Here is a 19,070-nt window from a genome sequence, read left to right as displayed (position 1 = left end):
TAACATTAGAGATGCACAAGCCTGTGATGGGATAAACATGGCCTCTGTTCTGAGTTCACTCGCTTTGGTGACAAAGTGATTTATATTCTGCTTGACTAACTGTAGATATGTATAATCCTGCCATTGGAGTAAATACGGTCTTTGTTTTTGTTTTTAATATTGTTTTAGTATACTTGTGCATAAGATCTTTTATCTATATTATTATTGTATCTGAAATACGACTGCTAGTTTTTAGACTGTTTTCTTATGCGTTCTTTAGTTTTTACAACCCGATTTTCGGCCCGGAATCCGGATCTGGAATCCAGTTTCCCGGATCGGGCTAGGAAAAAATCCGGCCTGAATGAACAGTCTTATTGAGCAACTCAATCTCAAAATTGTTAGAACCATCCACCCTGGTCCATATTTACGCTATCAATTGATCTTCCTCACCAAGGGCTGAAAGGAGATACGAAATTCAATATTTAGAACAACCATTTCTCAAATAGTACAACAAAGTTACAGTAACCCAACGACTGGCATCAAAAAATAAAAGAAAGAAAAATGATAAACACCTAAGATGTAATTTGATATGATATTATAATAAATTTCAAAGACGTAGGTTTTATGCGCAAACTAATTATTTGTCGCATGTACTTCATAATTGATCAACTCTGCAGAAGTGTACGTAGCATCATGCCAGGCCATAGGAACAGAGACAGGACACAAAACAGGAACATCATCATCATCTATACGAGTTTTATTTGGTCTCTTTTTATTTAAGATTAGTACGAGAACATAGTTTACATCATTCCACGCCCATATACACAGTACTTTTCAGTACCTTAACGCACACATTATCATACATATGCTTAACAAAACCACAAAACTGCTCTCAAAACCCCTGTAAAGCCTCTTCCTCCTCGACCCATGCAGCTCATTCAAACGCACGACCGCCTTCCTCTGGTTGTCTGCTTGGCCCCGGGAAGAAGAACTCCTGATCCTGGTTCCTGAAGATTTTTTCCACCTCTCTTGCAGGGAAGTTAAAGGCCAGCTCCTTCGCCTCCTTCTCAAACTCATTCACAATGTTATTTTTCCCTAAGAAAATACAGAAGAAAACGGATCAGAATCAGAGACAATGCATGTATAAAGAAAACAAGAGAGTAATAATTTCATGGGTTTGGAATAGTTCCAACAAGATATACCTGCGAGAGGGAACCTAATGTTTCCTTGAGCATTGACATCGAAGCAAAGCACCTGCAGATTCTTATTCCGTGAAGCAATGACAGCAACTGGATGGCCTGCAGGGGCTACAAACACCATTCCAGGTCTCAAGCGTCCTCTAATCTGCTGATAACTTGGGCCACTCCTACTCCTTCGCCGAGAGCTTCCACTGCCCTCTCGTTGCCCTCTTGATCCGGAGGATGAGAGATGCGGGCACGCCATTTCAAAGTACCCTTCACCTTCAATCACCACAGAGATTTTTGTTGCCCTAGAGTTGTAGTAGGGACCAGCCATAGATCCCTGTAATATTTCGGAAATTTATGATTACCAAGATGCGAAAGAGATCATGTTCAGTCTTAAAAAAGAAAAACAATAAGAAAGGATAGGATATATCTGCAGCTAGCTAGCTGCCATGAATGACGATTACTTTGGTTATATTAGCGAAGGAGACCATGAGGTCGAGGTCTTGTAGCTGCTTGCATTCTTTAGGATCGGTTTCAAAGAGACGCCCAAACTGGTTCGATTGAGAAGGACGTTTGTGGAAAAGATTGAAAGGATGGGTTGAGTCGCCTCCAAAAGGCCATATTCTGGGGGTAGTTTCCTCATGTTTGCTCATAGACCGGATTTGTTCTTTGGATGCCTTGATGATGACTCCTTGCGTCTGTTTCCCGAAGAGCTTCTCCAACTGATCCCTTCGTGTCTGGTTGATTTTAGAATTGGAAATTGAAATTCGATCCAATTAGTGACACTAACCAATAAACAAACTTACAAAATAGCTCTTCAATGGAATGGAGACAAATGGGAGGACGTACCTTGAGAGCAGCTTCAAGAACCTCCCAGCTGAATGCCCGGTAAAATGATTCTGGGTCTTCGCCACCTGACCCATGGAATGCCTACATCATGGGGTTTACAACAATAAGTCGACATGATTTGATAACTGTTTTATTATTAGCTCATCGTTTTACCGAGCCAGAGTTCTAGGATCATGGAAAATGAACCACACTTATTATGCTGTTGACTCATTCGTGGAAAATTATCCAAACAACATGCCTCGGAACGAAATGGAAAATTGATTTTGGCCTCTTAACACGTTTTAATTACCTCGAAATGGCCAGGAACAGAGACGGGTCGGAGGATTTTGACAATATAAAGCTTCTCATTCTCATCCCTATTGATCAAATAAACAGGTGTTCCGGCTGGAATCCTCATGATATCTCCCTGTTCCACGTTGAAGTTCTCTCTCTTCTCCTCCCTAACTGTTGTAATTGTTGCTCGCCCTGGTTATACGATACGATAAAAAAGAACCACCAACCTTAGGATCCAAGAATCGTAAATAACTTCTGGTGATTACTGATAAGTGATTATAAGAACAATATGTCCAAAACTACAAAAGAAAAACTAGTGTGAAAGGAAGATTACATACCTTTAGCAACAAAGACAACAAGTTCAGCATCAAAATGGGCCGGGGAAATGAAGGTTTGAGGATTCGCTTCAAGAATCGCCACACGAAAATTCTCAATGCCGCGGAGAAGTTTCGATCTCTTCGTGAACTTCTCCAGGACCTGAATTCTGCCTTCATCAGTTCTAACTCTGGTTTCAAAATCCTCATCTTCAAAAACATAAGGATTTTCCTCCTCACGCTCCCCGCCCAACTCCTCTTCTTCATAGCCTTCTTCTCTACTGCTTCCCTCCTCTGATCTCCTCCTCTCTGCTCTCTCCCGAGCTTTTTTCTCTATGTGATACTCGTCACAACTTCGCTGACAGTGTTCCTTCTCTTGTTCATCGAATTGTCTTTGGTGCCTGCACTGATGCTTGCATTGTTTCAGCTCCGGGTCTTGCATGGCCAGAGCTAAACCAGCACATATAGCCAGGAGAGACGTCAGGAGTAAGAGAGCTATAGGAATCTTAGGTTTGAAAGCCATACTTGTTTCGAATACAAGGCGTGTATGTCAAGATTTGTGATCCGTTGTGAAGAGGATGAATATGGCTGTGGCAATATTTGTAGTGTGAGCAGATGGAGGATGAGTCAATGAGAACATCCAAGAGAGGCCATGCAGGAGGACGAGTGTTCGATACGTGTCCATCAGATGAGAATTCAGTGCCGAATGAATACTTGCAAGGTACAACCAAGACATTATTGTCTTGCAGCAATTGTTCCTTCGATTTTCGGCACTATTGTGGCAACTCGAAGCTGTGTTCTTCATAGCCTTATTCGTTTACGTGTAGGATGATTAATATATGGTAAGTAAAGATGTCGTCCAGCCGTCTTAGCTCAGTCGGTAGAGCGCATGGCTTTTAACCATGTGGTCGTGGGTTCGAATCCCACAGACGGCGTTTTTGTTTTGATCAGGCTATGAACAACAAGCCCTCATTTCTTTTCCCTTTTCTTTTTAAGTTTCTTTCTTTGTTAGAGATTTTTATTTGAGTAATGTTACATATATATTCGTAGAATATGCAAACGTCACGTAATCGTTTTAAAAAATAATAAAATCTATTATTCCACAAACGGCATTTTTGTTTTGATCAGGCTATGAAGAACAAGCCCTCATCTCTTTTCCCTTTTCTTTTTAAATTTCTTTCTTTGTTAGAGATTTTTATTTGAGTAATATTACAAATATATTCATAGAATACGCAAACGTCACGTAATCGTTTTAAAAAATGATAGAGTCTATTATTAAAAAATTAATTTTTTTTAATATGAATATCGTATTTATTTATTTTTTTCAAATAAATTGCACAATACTTGAGCACTCACCATTGCAAATATCTATTTTCATTTGAACGTAATATTTATTACGAGTACATCAATGCAAGCATTCGACTCTTGTAGCAGAAAAATCAGGTGGTCCATACGAGAACATAGCAAGTCGTACAGTTTTGAGCAACTTAAAATAGTACATCAAAACCGAAAAGGAAGCTGGGCATATACGAGACTTTCTCAACTCATTGAACCCCCCCTCCTTCCCAAAAAACAAGTACTGTCTACAACATCTTCAAGTTTATTGTCTTGACTCTTGCCATAAAGTCGAAACAAGAAAATGTCTGTCTCAAAGTTCAGGCATGCCCTTCCCTGTTTTAGCATCATAGGTCCTCTCCAATACGAGATCCAGTGTTGTATCCTTGGGGCCAGCTGCAAAAGCAAACAACCAATAAAGAAAATGTCAGGTCATCAACAGCAGAATGGTAAACACAACATGGTATAGTATTCAGAAGCAGCTTTTGAGAACAAAGCATTTCAAGAATCCTTGTACGTTTCCCATTTTCTAATTCCTCCTTTCTTTTTTCCCCCTGAAGGTTAGATTCCGACTTCTAAATCTATTCCAAAAGGAAAAACACTGGCAAACATATCTACCGACGGACGTTCAGCTGAAAAGCCATATTCGCACAAATTGACAACCTTAATTTCAATCATTCTGCTACTACTGGAAAACTGGTGTTTGAAGAGGCACTTGTACCTTAATTTGAATTATTTTGCAACTATTGGGCAGCAGGTGTTACAACAGATATAATTCTTATAAAATAGAGGGAAAGGAAAACTTAAGCACGTCACGAGGCATTTGACACATCTACTGTAAAATTGTTTCTCCTTATTTATTGTGCCCATCTTCATTACTTTTACCCATAATGTTTTAAGCCTCGGCCTATAACTCCTTAATCCATCAACTTGAATTAAATAGTTTTTCTCACAAGCCCATTAATTGCTCTCCCTTGCACATTACCATCTTAAGTGACACTATCTATTCCTCTACCTTTGAACGCCTTCATTGCTTATATTTCCTACCACTCAATCATTTACAGCTTCTTATTTAGGCTCCACACATCTTACAAACACCTGGTTTCTTAATGGCACCATATTCTGCACAAACAAATATAGCAAGTCTAATAATGTTCATTCGCAATACATGTACACTCCAATTCAGTTTTTTGCATATCCAATATACATACATACATATATAATACATCTGTGTTATGCGTATGCATGTGTGTAGGTATGTACGTATATGTAGACATTTTACATACAGTGAAAATAGGCCATCAATAGAGACCTTCACTACTTTTCTGAACAAGAATTTGACCACTAATGGTTAAAATAATAAAAGTTTCAATGCATTTTCTTAACTTCAGTTCATGTGAGGCATATTGAATAACTGCCTTCATAGTTGGCAATCGAAATTCAAAATGCCGTTCCATATTCCTCTCTTTTATGTTATATGAGATCCTTAAACTAGAAGTAAGGCAATGACTTCAAGCCTCTCATCTCATGGCTTACGTCCAACACCTAGAGAGATTCTCAAGTTTTCACAAGCCAGGCAAACTAAACACATCTACGCAATATAGGAGCTTTCTTAAGATATTGTGATTTTGGAATTCCCCATAATCGTTATATAGCACAAATCAGCCTAATAATTGGGCACCACAATATCCCCAACTCAAAACTATTAACATGTCTGTGAGGGTATTATTTGCCAACAATTCCCTTGAACCACATGAGATTGCCAAGTTGGCTCTAATACCAAATGTCACAACTCGAGAACATTCACACGGTGCCTTCAAAAACAATCTTGGATACTGCACATGCGGTCTTCCCGTAATTGAAAATTCATACATAAACTATAAAGGAAACTGTATATTTTCAGTAGAGATTTTGGGTGGTCTAATCACAAGAATTGCAATAAAGAAAAACAAATACATCTGAATAACATCCACTGAGTTAAACAGGAAAAAATTAAGAACGAAAAGCAAAAGAGAGAGGGGATTAAGCTTTGGATAAGTACCAACTGTAGGCCTTGGTGTAGTCCTTATCTTCAAGATTTCTGGACGAGGTATTATGGATCCCGATGCTCCCAGACCCCTTGATACTCTTACTTTAGTGCCATCTTCTAGATATCTAGATCCGACCTTACATGGCTTCCTGCATAAGTAAAAAATTACACATTACTTCTGAGAAATAAATATAAAACAAAGAAAAGAATAACAAGGATTGGTAAAGAAGATTCCAAAAATAATTCCGCACCCTGTCACTGGGTCAACAACTTGAACATTCGATACGTGCAGTGGTGCTTCAACTGTAAATATTCCACCTTCATGACCTTGCCCCTGTTTGATATGCTTTTTTACCTGGAAAAAGGTACAAAAAACAGATTGGAAAATAAGTGGTAACACTATGTCAAATACATGTTTTGTTATGGCACAAAATTACACAATCCATGTAAATATTGGGGTTTGGGTACTTAAAAAAAACATATATTATTGGAGATGTGAAAAAATGGTTATAATATAAGCACAAAAGAAAATAAAATGACCATCAAGAACAAAAAGTCCTATTAAATGATGAAAACATAATGTTAAAAATTCAGACATGTCATAACACATGCACTTAACAAAGAATCATGCCACTAGGTTCTTGGCTGCACAGTATAATTCCAACCTTTAATGCATAAGATCATAAATTTGAAACTCAAAAACGATTACTATGGGACATTCTGACACATTTTCTTTAACGTGATACATTATACAAGCATAGGAGGATTGGACAGGTAACATAAGAGAGGTATTTTTAAAATAAACGAAAGAAAAAGATTCACCGAACCCACAACCTGTTTGATTTGCTTTATAATCTCGAAAACTATTGCACATTCAAAAAATACTGCATTAAAAAATTTGGAATGTAATTTGAATATATTTATTTGAATATATTGTGACTAAAAGCACTTGGTTAGTCCCATAAACTATGAGGGGACTTATCAAAAAAAAAAAAAAAAACTATGAGGGGAATGGTGGGACAGTTCAAAGCTCCAAAGAACAGAAGCTTAGAGCATCATAAAAAGAAGATTACTAGTCGGTAAGATAAGAAAATATGTATGTTTTAAAAATAGTGAAATAATCCAAAAACTCAATTTAATCTTACATATACCATTTGTTGCTTGAACAGAATAACAGCTAAAAAACTAGTGTATGTTGTAAAGACATACTTATTCAACTTAACCATCGTACTACATTTTTATGCGAATTCCCTATAATATTATTGCTTAGCACATCATATCGATCACTTTTGCTTTCTTTATCTTCTTGTTTCATCCTGAACAAATGAGGACATGCACTCACCACCAGGCACTACAGTAACAGATCAAGGTTCCCTCAAGTTCTTGCCCAAACATGAGACCTCGAGTGAGAGAAAGAGTGACGATCCACTTCACGTGTCTATTTCCCATTTGAGCCCCTTAAGTTGGGGTAAGAACTTGATGGAATCTTTTTCCTACATTAACATACACTAGAAGTGGGGATATTGAAACCCACTAGAGCAATATATTTTTTCATAAATGCTATTCCCATGTCATAAACCATACAATATTCAGTTTTGAGTAGGTGGAACCATTATGTTTTGGCTCTTCTCCACATTCTTACCGGGTGATCATGGAATCTGCCTATGATTTTCTCAACTGAGATTTCAATCTAGTTTAAATAAATTGAACAATGTACTCAAAAAAAGTCAGTTTCTAACCAAATTCTTGCCGTCGACGATAACGCGATTCTGCGAGCGAATTACGCGCTTAATAACACCCGTCTCTCCTTTGTCTTTGCCCCTTGTTATCATCACCTGAACAATTACGCCGAGACAAGAGAAAAATGGAAAATTAAAACAATTAAAACCATAAAAATAATGAAAAAAAAAATCATTGAACAGATAAAACAGAAAACGAAAATAGACAAAGCAAAGAGTTAAAAAAATGATCTCAGATTGTCTTTCTTACATTATCTCCTCTGAGGACTTTCCAATGCCTAATGAGTTTCTGAGCCGCTTTCCAACCCATTTCGACCTGACCCCTTTCAAACAGCAAAAGGGAACAGCCGAAAATGAAATCACTTTCACCAGTAGTTCAAGAAAATGGCGTCGATGAGACTCAATTGGAATTGGGTATAGGAATTTTACCTTAAGACCCAAGCCTGAAGTGCTGGGATTCGGTCGCTCGCTGTCAGTCCTCGAGTTTTTGTTTTGTTATCTTTATATGCAATTGGGTCGTTTTCCTTTCCCTCTGGACTTCAAGCAATAGGGTTTTTGTCTTCTGAGTTTTGAGACCTTATAGCCTAAAGCCTAAACCCTTACGAGTCTCGTGGTCCTGTGGACAGACATTCAGGTTTCTGGATCTGCAAGTTCACCGGACCATTTTATTTGGGATAAGTAAGACTATACCACACTTTCGAATATAATTTCATTAGATAAAATGTGAAACTTTATTACTTTTTTGGATTATGCTTTATTTTATTTAAAGAAAAATTAGAAAATTAATAGACAATGTCATCTCATCATAATAAAATAAAAGTGAGATGAGATTATAATAGGTAGAAATGTTCAAAATACAATGTATAATATAAGATCTATGTAGGTCCACTAACTAAAATATTTTAACAACCTCCCACTCGGACCACATAAGTCACTGGAAACTATAATAAATTTTATGAGCTCAAACTATAATTCTTTGATTTTATGAATGTCATCTCAAAATCATCTAATTCATTGAATAATATCAATATAGAATTATGGTAGTAATTGTCACATTTATCGTGACAAGACTTATCCATGGTCACAAATACTAACATCATCGACATAATAGATCAATAACAGATGTGTAGCATGGAAATTTTATGTGATGTGATCATTTATCTTGGTAATCACATTGGACCAAGAAAAATTAGATTTTGACTTGATCCAACCAAAATACTAATTGAAACCCATCAATTAGGCCCATTTTTGGCCTACCGAAAACCACTACAAGCCAAGGCTTCTTGAAAAAGTTTATTTCCCCTCGTGAGGCCAAGTCTATGGCTAGAACCCACTCAAGTGCGAGCCTCCAATAATCACTTGATGGGAATAAAAAATATTACCCAAACTTTAGCCCATCCACTCAGTTAGTTTTGGCAGCAGGGGACAACAACTATGTAGCCCCCTTTTCCCTTTTCCTCCATCTTTTGGCTGCCAACCTCCCATCCAAGGGTCACTCAGCCACCCCATGTCAGCCCTCTCTCATGTATATCATGCCTTCCTCATTCCTCATTTCATACTTTACATATTTCCTCACTTTTTGAGAGAGAAATCGATAAAGAGCTTTAGGCAGAGTTTTTGGCAGTTTTTCTCTTACACTTTCCAGCCCTTTGTAAGACAATTCTCATGACATTATCTTCATATATTTTATTCCTCTATGAGTCTAGTTTATGATGGTATATGTTGAGTAATTCTTAATGGAGTTTTGATTGGTGAAAGTTTGATTTGAACATGAAAATGTCTTATTGGGTGACAGTTTTGATACTTGTGTGAAACTTTGATATTTTGATGAAGCGTTTTGTGAAATATGGGTATATCTTGCTATGGTGAAGTGTTAACATGTATATATTCAAGTTAGGTTTGGATTCATAGCATATTAATATTTTTATAAAATAGTTTTGCATGATTTTGAGAATTTAGAAACTAGAAGTTTCAAAACAGTTTCTGTTTTGGTGAAGTTATGGTGTTTGGGTTTAGAAACTTGATCTAATGACTTTGATCTTCACATATGGTGTTCTTAAGGCTTTGGTCTATGCGTTAAAAGTTTATTTTTAGAAAATATTGGTTTAGATCGTTGATTAAATGATTTTATACGTGCAATAGTTTGTTTATAACTCAGTCTAAAAGCTCTCGGGTTTGTATTGTGTTTGGTTGAAGTTTTTGTTATGTGATGCTAGATTTATTGCTTAGATCAAGTTAAAACTTGAATGTGAGGTATATTTATTTATTTATTGAAGTTTTATTTCATGAGAATCAAGGATCTAGTGTTTTTATTTCAAGTCAAAAGCATGTTATACAAGGTTTTGGTGTTTTTGAAGTATTTAATGATTTTGGTTGTTTAATCAAGCATGCCATCACTTAGATTTGAATGATGAACATGTTCAAAGTGTGATTATGGGATTTTGGAGTCCATGGAGCTGTTTTGCAAGCATTAGACCAAGAACATTATGAGTTTGTCTTTTTTTACCTAAACTTGGTGTTTTGGCATTTTTGTTGATGTAGTGAGTTTGAGATTTTTATGAAATGTGTGTGTTGATGTATTAGCATGATTTTAGAACCTATAATGTGACTTTTTAATATTGCAAAATTCAGTTTAAGCATGTTAGTTTGATGATTTGTCAAATTACAATAAAAATCAAGCTTTTACCTATAATGTGAACTGGCCAAGGAGTCATTCTCTTAGTTGTATATTGTTTTTATGAAATGTGTATGTTGATGTGTTAACATGATTTTAGAACCTATGATATGATTTTTGAATGTTTCAAAAATCGGTTTAAGCATTTTAGTTTGATGATTTTACAAATTGCAATAAAAATCAAGTTTTTACCTATAATATGAATCGGCCAAGGAGTAGTTCTCTTAGTTGTGTATTGTTTTAAATTTTTCTGATTGGATATTTCATTTTAGGATAAAATTAACATGAGAAATGTAGGATTTTGATAAGTTTAAAGTTAGTATGCAAAATCCGTATTTTATTGGTAAAATTGTAAGTCCCTACAAGTAGAGGGGTAAATTCACAATTTAGCCATAAGTCTAGAATTTTTATGCTTTGAAGTATTTAGTGAAATATTCTAACCTTTAGAAATATCTCATTTTAATTTGGAGTTAGTATGCAAAATTCTTATTTTATGAGTAAAATTGTAAGTCCCTACAAGTAGAGGAGTAAATTCACAATTTAGCCATAAGTCCATAATTTTTATGCTTTTAAGTATTTTGTGAGATATTCTAATCTTTAGAAATATCTCATTTTAGTTCACGACCTTTACTCTCATTTTACATTACGCACAATCATTATAAGTTAGCCTCTAATTTACAGTGTATTTATATATGTAAGGTGGTAAGACTATTATTTTCATATTCTTGTCACTTATGATCATTATAAATTATTATAATATTTCATACCATGTCATTTATTGCAAGGAAATGCTTATCTTACATGCTATGTTATGCCATATCATCTATCACAAATTCATTTTATTCCATGTCACATGTATAGAGTATGTCACGAAATAAATATTTTCAATTCATTTGGAGTATTTTATTTTTATCACAATCCCAAGTACTAGGATGAAGAGTTATCCTATTAGAACTCCATTGTTCATGCTGTAATGTTTAAAATGATGTGGAATTCCCTAAGTTGATAAAGTATCGCCAACAGGTTTCAAATGAGACCTAAGTAACTGGTTGCCAGAGCGAATTCAGGCACCCAATGGTAGTTGTGCCAACCTTATGTTTATCAGTTTTTAAATCAATTTAGTTATCTTGACGTTCTCACAAATGCTTGTGATGTGATGTGGTAGTGGTAGGAGCACGTAGGGACCCGTGTAGCACCCACATGTTCACGTTTAATCAATCATGTATATGTTGAACAAGTTTTCAAGTTCATATCACGTTCATTTCAAGTTCAGTTCAGTCACTTTTTTTTCAGTTAAGCACATGTCATGCTAGTTGCCAAGTCATGTCATGCATATTCATGTCATGATGCATCTACACCATTTTATTATCATGCATGAATATGTATACTGTTGGTAGCTTGGTAACTTTATAAAAAAAAATTCAATTTGTAGTCTCAACTACTATTCCCCCCATAATAGTAGATGAAGTGTCAGGATCTGGAGATCCTGTCCCCGGAAGACTAGATGAGGTTGAGTGGTCCATATCGAGACATTAAGGAACTTATAACTATGGTTATCTGCTTTTTGGACGCGATTCTAGAGTCATGACCGAGTTGCATGAGCAGCTCAACAATTTACTACTGTAGATTTCATTTCCAAATTGTATTTATGGAATGTTGTCTTTAGTACTCTCTATGTTACAGACCTGTTGGACAAATGCTATAACATTTTAGATATTTGTTTATCATGTGAAATTATGAAATATGTTTATGTTTTTGGGATATAGTACTTATGATACAATGTATTGCTCAAAGTAAAGAATTTATCTGCAGCGAATATTGCATATTGCTATATGCATGTTAGGTACATTGCATATTTAACTGTCATGAACGAGGGTATGTAAACTTGTGTTGCATATCCCGATGCTTCAAGTTCCATCAAATCCCATGTGGACCTCGTGGGTGTCACAATCTTGGAAAACACTTCACACTATAGGGCTCGACTCTAAATTACAGCTTTGTATACAATCCACAATCGGACAGGTAGACAGAAGCTCTCAACAAATGTTTGGAAGGCTACCTACGATGCTATGTAGACACAAACCAAGGAAGAGGTCTCAATGGTTAGCTTTAGTTGAATGGTGGTATAACAACACTTATCACACTTCAACTAAGCTCACTCTATTTAAGGCCTTATATGGATATCTTTCACCCACAATTTTGACCTACATTAAGTCTAGAGAATAGATTTTATAGGTGCTAAAAGAAAATCTGGAAGGAGCTCAAAATAGAATGAAAATTTATGTTGATAAGAAACTCACCAAGAGACATTGTGAGGTGGGGGATTGAGTTTACCTCCACTTGCAGCTGTATAGGCAGAAATTCCTTATTGGCTGCCTCAATTTGAAGTTGTCCCTCCATTTTATAGGCATTGGGGAAGTTGTTTACTAGTTGAATCTTCCATCTTCAAAAATCCACTCGACCTTTCATGGCTCTTGGCTCAAAAAGAAATTAGGGCCACATATCCAACCCCTCTTGACTCTCCCACCAATTGATTCCAGTCGAGAACTACTTCTAGAGCCTAAAGCCATAATAGAGTGCCATTTGAAATGCTAGGGGGATCAGCCAGTTACTGAAGTCTTGATGAAGTGGAGTGGAGCTACAACTGAAGACAACAATTGGGAGTTGTTGTGGGAGCTGTTGTGGAAGCTCTAGGTAACACCCTGCTTCCCAATACATTTTTAAAATTTTCTGGGAGCCAATGTGCTACTAAACTTGACTAAAAACTTTTTGTTTTAATGATATGCCAGATGCAAAAGATTCCATAAATAAATTTTTTTTTATTAAATACTTAAAATCTAAAATAGAATTTGTGAAAGCACTTGTTTAAAAAAATACTAAAATCTCATGTCCTTATCAAAATAATTTATTTAAACCTTAAACAATAAACTGAACATGATATAAACTATCTAGGCCTCTTCCTCGTCTCCCTGGGTCAAGTCCTGTCATATAGTCTCATCCTCATAAAAGTCATCACCTAGGGTAGTTTAAAAAAATATATAAAATTGAGTCGAATATTCAATAAGCAACACAACATACAGTAAACATAATAAACATAAGGTTTCTTGAAAAACATACATACTCATAAATACATATAAAAATAACATGAACATGAACTTATATTTCACTTATCGTAGACCGATACCCACTTATCATAAATACATACGTAAATAACATGAACATGAACTTATCTTTCACTTATCATCGGCCGATACCCATTGTTGACCCCCACGAGTTAGGGTTAGCGAATTTAAGTAGATTTCTATTACGTCCATGGCCACGGGTTGTGGAATCCATACATAAGGAAGACATATTGGGTGCACTATTAGCATGTACGACCTGACAATGTAATATGCCCATAACATAAGTACCGTCTTCATATCATAACATAGGCCGTTATGTATCTTATCATTCATACTTCATCATAATCATGCTTGCATACTTGTCATATCATAGATTTTAGATGAAATTGCATTCCTTCATAACATTTCGTGATACTTCCTCACATAAAATCATGATTTTTCATAAATATTTTAATGCATAAATCTTCACATAAAATCATGCATGCTTTTTATAAATTATTTTAATGCATAACTCCTTTCATAAAATTATGAATTTTCATAAATAATTTAATGCATAATTTTTTACTAAAAATCATGAATTTTCATAATTTTATCATGAGTTGGATACGTAAAAAAAGGCTTCCAATGGAGGGCATATATGGATAATATTTTTATAAAAGACATGACGTTTACCGTATATACATGTAAGGGTATGATCATGCTACTTACCTCACAACGCTAATCCACTATTTTCGACTCGTAATCGGTCACCAATAAAAATAAACAGGTAATTTGCATAAATTTATAATTAAAATGTGATTTTATTTAAAATCTAAACGACTAAAATAACCTGTAATTCCTAAACCTAAAATCTTCCTAACATTATTCTCAATTGTTAATCCTAAAAGGGCAGGGACATTTCTGTAATTTAACTAACCCACCTAAAATTTATGCTACGGGTTCCATACATCAAGGAATGGACTTATGTGAGAGGTAGTGGGCTTATCGTGAGCTAGGCAGTGCAACATGAGGCTGTATTGCACTCGACGGTAGCAAGTGCGATGGCAACTTTGGCGAGCTTGGCAACTATGCAACTGAGAGTGATGAGAGAGAGAGAGAGATTACGGGAGGGAAGAAGCACTGCATGAGGGAGAGAGAGGACCCACTGTGAGACCGTGAGAGGCTTGCAATGGACTAAGGGTGCCAAACAACCCTTGACTGCGATTTCTATGGTGTCTCAAGGTGGAGGAACTCTCGGTGAGGGTGGTGTGTAGTGGCTCACGTAGGGGACATACGTGCTTTATTTTTGGTGTGAAGAATAGGGCCTATTCACGTATCACTGCTGGGCTTCGTCTCGGTGCGGCTGCAGTGTGGAGTAGGTGGCTAAAATAGAGGCTTTTGATGGTGGCGACGTGGGTGCAGGAAATGGGTGCGTGGATTTGGTTTATGTGATGGTTCATGGCAAAGGGAGGAGCAGCTTGGACGTTTGTTAGTTTGAGGGGAGGAGGTGGCAACAACTGAGTGGGGGCAGTGAGCTGTGAGGGAGAAGGGGATGGTGGGTGGTTTCTGGCGTGTTATCGGGCTGAGAGGAGGTGGTTTGTGAAAGGGGTGTTGTGTGTGAGTGACTTGTTGTGCGTGCATGAGTGAGGAGTTCAGGGAATTAAAGTGGACTTGAAAAAGAATGTGATGCACGTATTGTGCATGGAGTTAAGTATATTTAGGGAATCGGTTTAGGAAATCTAGCGTGAAAAGATTTGTTAAGTTGTAATTTCGTTAGGATAAACTTCTATTGGGCGTAATTTTAGTAGAAAATGGAGACTTGCATGGCTTAGAATTATAGAGAAACCAGTATTCTAACGGGTTTGGATTCATTTTAGTGGTTCAAATTCAATAATTTCAATTGGATTTCTACATTATCAATCTCTTAATTTCTTCTAAAATTCTCAAACTTTAAAATAAAAATCTTGGGTCTAACTAAATCCCAAGAATTAATCATTCGCATCTAATCCAATATGGCTCATAAAAAATTCCAATGACTTAAAAAAAATCTTAATAACTCGTGGGCTATTCCAAATTGGCCCATTAAACCTAATTTAGGCCCAATTAAATTATCCATAATTTATCCCAAATAATGTTGGATCGGATCGTTACACTTTAACAGCTCTAGCCCCACCTTGTGGGCAATGTGCTCTAATTGGGAGAGTCAAGAGCCCTAACTGAAGTGGTGATGGCGCATATGGAGAAGTGAAGAAGAAGAAGAGAAGAGGTGTCTTAACATTGGAACAGTGCTGTTTGAGGAAGTAAAAAAAAGATGCGTAGGTGTTGTGATGTAACTATGCATTTTGTTGTTTGTGATGTAACTAGTTGTTCTTACAACCATTTTATAATTCCTTACTTTCAGTTACAAGTTGTTATTCTGTGTAAGTGCTCTGGGCATATAGGGGGGCGAAAGGTAGCAGAGGGTATCTTTGAGCATGTAATTTGATGAATATTCTAGAGGAAGGGTGCCTCAAACTATCCATTGTTATCTTCAATCACAATGATGAATATACGATATTTCTAGTTGATTTCCTTCATGCCCATTTCCATTTATTTTCCCTTTTTCTCTGTAGCTCTCTAGCAAGTTCTTAATAGGCTCTTTGCGCGACAATCTAGGCATTATTGTTAGGATTGGGCGACAACGATAGTGGTAGAAGGCAGCTGTGAAACCAACAGGGAGATGAAGAATCACATAGGAGAGAGAATAAGACCAAATGGAAAGTGAGAAAAGCTTACTGACAACGGGCAGTGGTAGTGTGGCACAGTGACAAGAGCTGGATGACATGAAAAGGTCAACGAAATCAGAGGGGGAAGAAAGGGTATCAAGGGGCTGTGGATGGGGAAGGAGAAGAAAGGAACAAGGTTTAATGCACTTGGTTAAAATGGTGTCGTTTCGTCCTCATTTATTTTCCAATATTTTAGGCGGGCTGAGCTTAAATGGGTTTTTGCATTGGGTCATGACACGTGCTCTTATAGATAAATAATGTAATTGTCTCTGCCTATTTCATCTCCTTAGTAGTACTTCCTGCTAAGGTTGTTTAGGTACTTGCGTATTAGTAAAATAAAACTCAATAATGGTTTGGTAATCTGCATTCGCATCTTGCACTATGACGAATGTGACCAGCTCACCCTCTCAATATTTGTTAGAGGAATTTCAATTCGTTTCTTTTCAAATACATATCCATGGATTGTGTACACCCACTACCTTAAACATCCTTAATGATTTTGATATTCTCCGTATCAATTATGGTATTACCTAAACTACAATAAAACTTGAAACCCCCGATCTCTCCAAGTATCCAACAAAAGTAGCAGCTAATTGTTATTGAGTTTAGTTTTCTATTAGTAGGCCTATAGGGCCTAGCCTCAGCTGGAGAACCTCAGACATGAAAATGCTTAATACTAAGCCTTTTCTAGTCCATTAACTTCTATAGGGTTTTAGCTACTGCTTTATAGGTGCTCGATTAAGGATGTAAACCGTGACCTTTATGGTCTCTTCACATAGTCACTCTAGCAAAGAAGAATGACTTATCATACTCCTAAACACGCCCTTCAAAATTTGATTTCGTCTCTCAATTACACCATTTTGGTGTGGAGTTCTTGGCATGGTGTATTGAGGAACAATAACACATTCTTCTAAATATCTTGCAAATGGCTTAGAACGTTGTTCACCTGATTCGTCATATCTATCATGATATTCACCACTGTGGTCAAATCTAATGGCCTTAATTTTCTTATCAAGCTAATTTTCAGCTATAGTTTTACAAAGCCTTAAAATCGTCCAATGCTAGATAAATATAGATATTCAAAACAAGAATAATAATCTATAAAAGTTATTTTTCATGGTCTAGAGGGAGGCAAATGGATTTAAGGGTCTACAATGGTTGATCAACATGACCAAGTCTATCCAGCATTCCATATAGTTCCTCTATCACCAACGCCTCTATCATTTGCTTTCATGTTCTCCACAGAGAGAGACAATCTTTATATGAGGATCGAGATAGACTAGAATCTCTTACTTGAGAGTCGATGTGGAAGATACACCATCTACACGGCTCTCATTGTAGGATTTAATTTGTAAGATTCAAATTTTTAAACTTTTCTTTCAAATTAAATCATGTCATTTCAACAGTATAGAAGGTTCTAACCTCGACACCGATTTACAAATATAACTTTTCATTGAGCTAACAAATAGTGTTAGAGCCTTATGTATAAGCATTTTAATTTGATGGTCCTTTCTTTAACCATTAATCTGCCCCTTTTCTTCATGGCTAATAATCTACCTACGCGAAGGTTCCTCCTAAGTACCTTAGCGGATTGTATCCCAAGACAGATTTTGGCCGACTTCGCTTCAACTTATGTACCATATTATATAAGATATAAGATGTAACACCTGGACCTAGTCAAGCCCCATTATATATATATATATATATATATATATTTGGACTAGTCGAATTATTTTTAGAAATTGAGTCGTGATCAATGACTCAAGAAAAATTCTGATGCCCAAGCCCACACCCGTTTGTTTTTAACCATGAAAACCAACTATAGGATCAATTTGGTCGCCTCGCACACTTCCCCTCCCTTGCACGTTTTTATTTATTTATTTATTTTATCTAGGGTTTTCTTTTGAGTTCTCAATGGCCTATTTATTCTACGCTCACCTCTGCATGAAAAGAAAACCCTAAGTTGCACACCTTCGAAGCCATCCTTTTCATGCACACTGCCTTGCCTGACCGTCCACTAGGAAAAACCAAATCGTGCACCACTCCATGATCTCGGCTCAGCACTCGTCAACGTTGCACCTGTAACCAACCTCCATTGTGCATGAAGGAAACCTAGGAATAGCACTGCCGTCACCTTCCCCATCCCTCTCGTGCGCTGAAGCCCTCCACAACCTAAGCCCAAACCGATGTAACTCCCAGCCATGGAGGGTGCTCTTTGCAGAAACCAATGCCTGTGTGTACTCAATTGCTTCAGTTTTTCTCCCTTTTCACTCGGTTTATCACTGCCGCCGCATCACACCTTCAAGTAACCACAACCCAACCGCTGCCACCAGCGCGTCATTCCCATAGTAGCGACCCAACGAATCAGACTCACCACCACCGTCGTGCCCCGCCCTAAGCCATCATTCAAGCCACTGCAGGTCCCCGGTTTTCGACACCCAAAACAGAGTCGAACGTTGCACCTCCCCTGCTAACGACTGAAGCTTCCCAGCCTTTTACCACTGTGCACCATAACCCCATTGCGAGGCACTGCCATAAGCTTCCGTTTCCTTCTCATGTGTTCTCTTTTTCCCTCACTCTCCGTCTCCTTCTTGGTGCTCTCATCTCTCTCTCACATGTCTCTCTCACTCTTAGAACTTCACCGTCACTTACAAAGGAGGTCGCCGTGGAAGCATTTCTATCCAGCCACTAGGTCTGTCGTTGCATGGTGGTTGTGCCTCTTGGTGAGTATCTCGCACTTTCCCTCCCTCACTGTAACCTCTGAAACTTGTTTCTTCTTTTCCGTAGCCTTTGTAAGACCACACGTAGCCTCTAGCCAAACATTCAAG

At 37.1% G+C, this 19,070-nt stretch overlaps 2 protein-coding genes and 1 non-coding gene across 4 annotated transcripts; 1 reads left to right on the top strand and 2 right to left on the bottom strand.

Annotated features, from left to right (window-relative positions):
- Positions 1-704: 704 nt before the first annotated feature.
- LOC108986502 (sucrose-binding protein-like) lies at positions 705-3,203 on the bottom strand. The gene is made up of 6 exons (XM_018959147.2): positions 2,624-3,203; positions 2,302-2,477; positions 2,013-2,093; positions 1,628-1,900; positions 1,182-1,500; positions 705-1,074 (listed from the first exon to the last, which is right to left on the bottom strand). Exons 1-6 carry the CDS (start codon positions 3,120-3,122, stop codon positions 914-916), a joined length of 1,509 nt encoding a protein of 502 aa, XP_018814692.1. The 5' UTR covers positions 3,123-3,203; the 3' UTR covers positions 705-913.
- Positions 3,204-3,461: 258 nt separating this feature from the next.
- TRNAK-UUU lies at positions 3,462-3,534 on the top strand. The gene has a single exon. It is a non-coding gene; the product is annotated as a tRNA-Lys (tRNA).
- A 423-nt stretch (positions 3,535-3,957) lies between these two features.
- LOC108986499 (50S ribosomal protein L24) lies at positions 3,958-8,407 on the bottom strand. Of its 2 annotated transcripts, none has more exons than XM_018959136.2 (6): positions 8,132-8,407; positions 7,953-8,025; positions 7,703-7,798; positions 6,215-6,318; positions 5,976-6,112; positions 3,958-4,330 (listed from the first exon to the last, which is right to left on the bottom strand). In XM_018959136.2, exons 2-6 carry the CDS (start codon positions 8,010-8,012, stop codon positions 4,248-4,250), a joined length of 480 nt encoding a protein of 159 aa, XP_018814681.1. In that variant the 5' UTR covers positions 8,013-8,025; positions 8,132-8,407; the 3' UTR covers positions 3,958-4,247. The 2 variants fall into 2 exon arrangements, with proteins under 2 accessions (XP_018814681.1, XP_018814682.1); XM_018959137.2 differs by having other exon boundaries at positions 7,953-8,018; positions 8,132-8,356.
- Positions 8,408-19,070: the final 10,663 nt, after the last annotated feature.

The sequence above is a fragment of the Juglans regia genome, chromosome 8 (genome assembly GCF_001411555.2).
Source record: "Juglans regia cultivar Chandler chromosome 8, Walnut 2.0, whole genome shotgun sequence".
NCBI lineage: Eukaryota > Viridiplantae > Streptophyta > Magnoliopsida > Fagales > Juglandaceae > Juglans > Juglans regia.
Note: the sequence above shows the minus strand (reverse complement) of the source record. Positions and strands in the feature narration are given on the sequence as shown.

Excerpts from the sequence above, each read along its gene's own strand:
- LOC108986502 (XM_018959147.2), bottom strand. The coding sequence starts at position 3,122 with ATGGCTTTCAAACCTAAGATTCCTATAGCTCTCTTACTCCTGACGTCT. Across the intron at positions 2,094-2,301 it reads CTGTTCCTGGCCATTTCGAG|GCATTCCATGGGTCAGGTGG; the intron begins GTAATTAAAACG and ends CCCATGATGTAG. Across the intron at positions 1,075-1,181 it reads CATTAGGTTCCCTCTCGCAG|GGAAAAATAACATTGTGAAT; the intron begins GTATATCTTGTT and ends GTATTTTCTTAG.
- LOC108986499 (XM_018959136.2), bottom strand. The coding sequence starts at position 8,012 with ATGGGTTGGAAAGCGGCTCAGAAACTCATTAGGCATTGGAAAGTCCTC. Across the intron at positions 6,319-7,702 it reads TCGTCGACGGCAAGAATTTG|GTAAAAAAGCATATCAAACA; the intron begins GTTAGAAACTGA and ends ACCTTTTTCCAG. Across the intron at positions 4,331-5,975 it reads TACACCAAGGCCTACAGTTG|CTGGCCCCAAGGATACAACA; the intron begins GTACTTATCCAA and ends TTGCTTTTGCAG.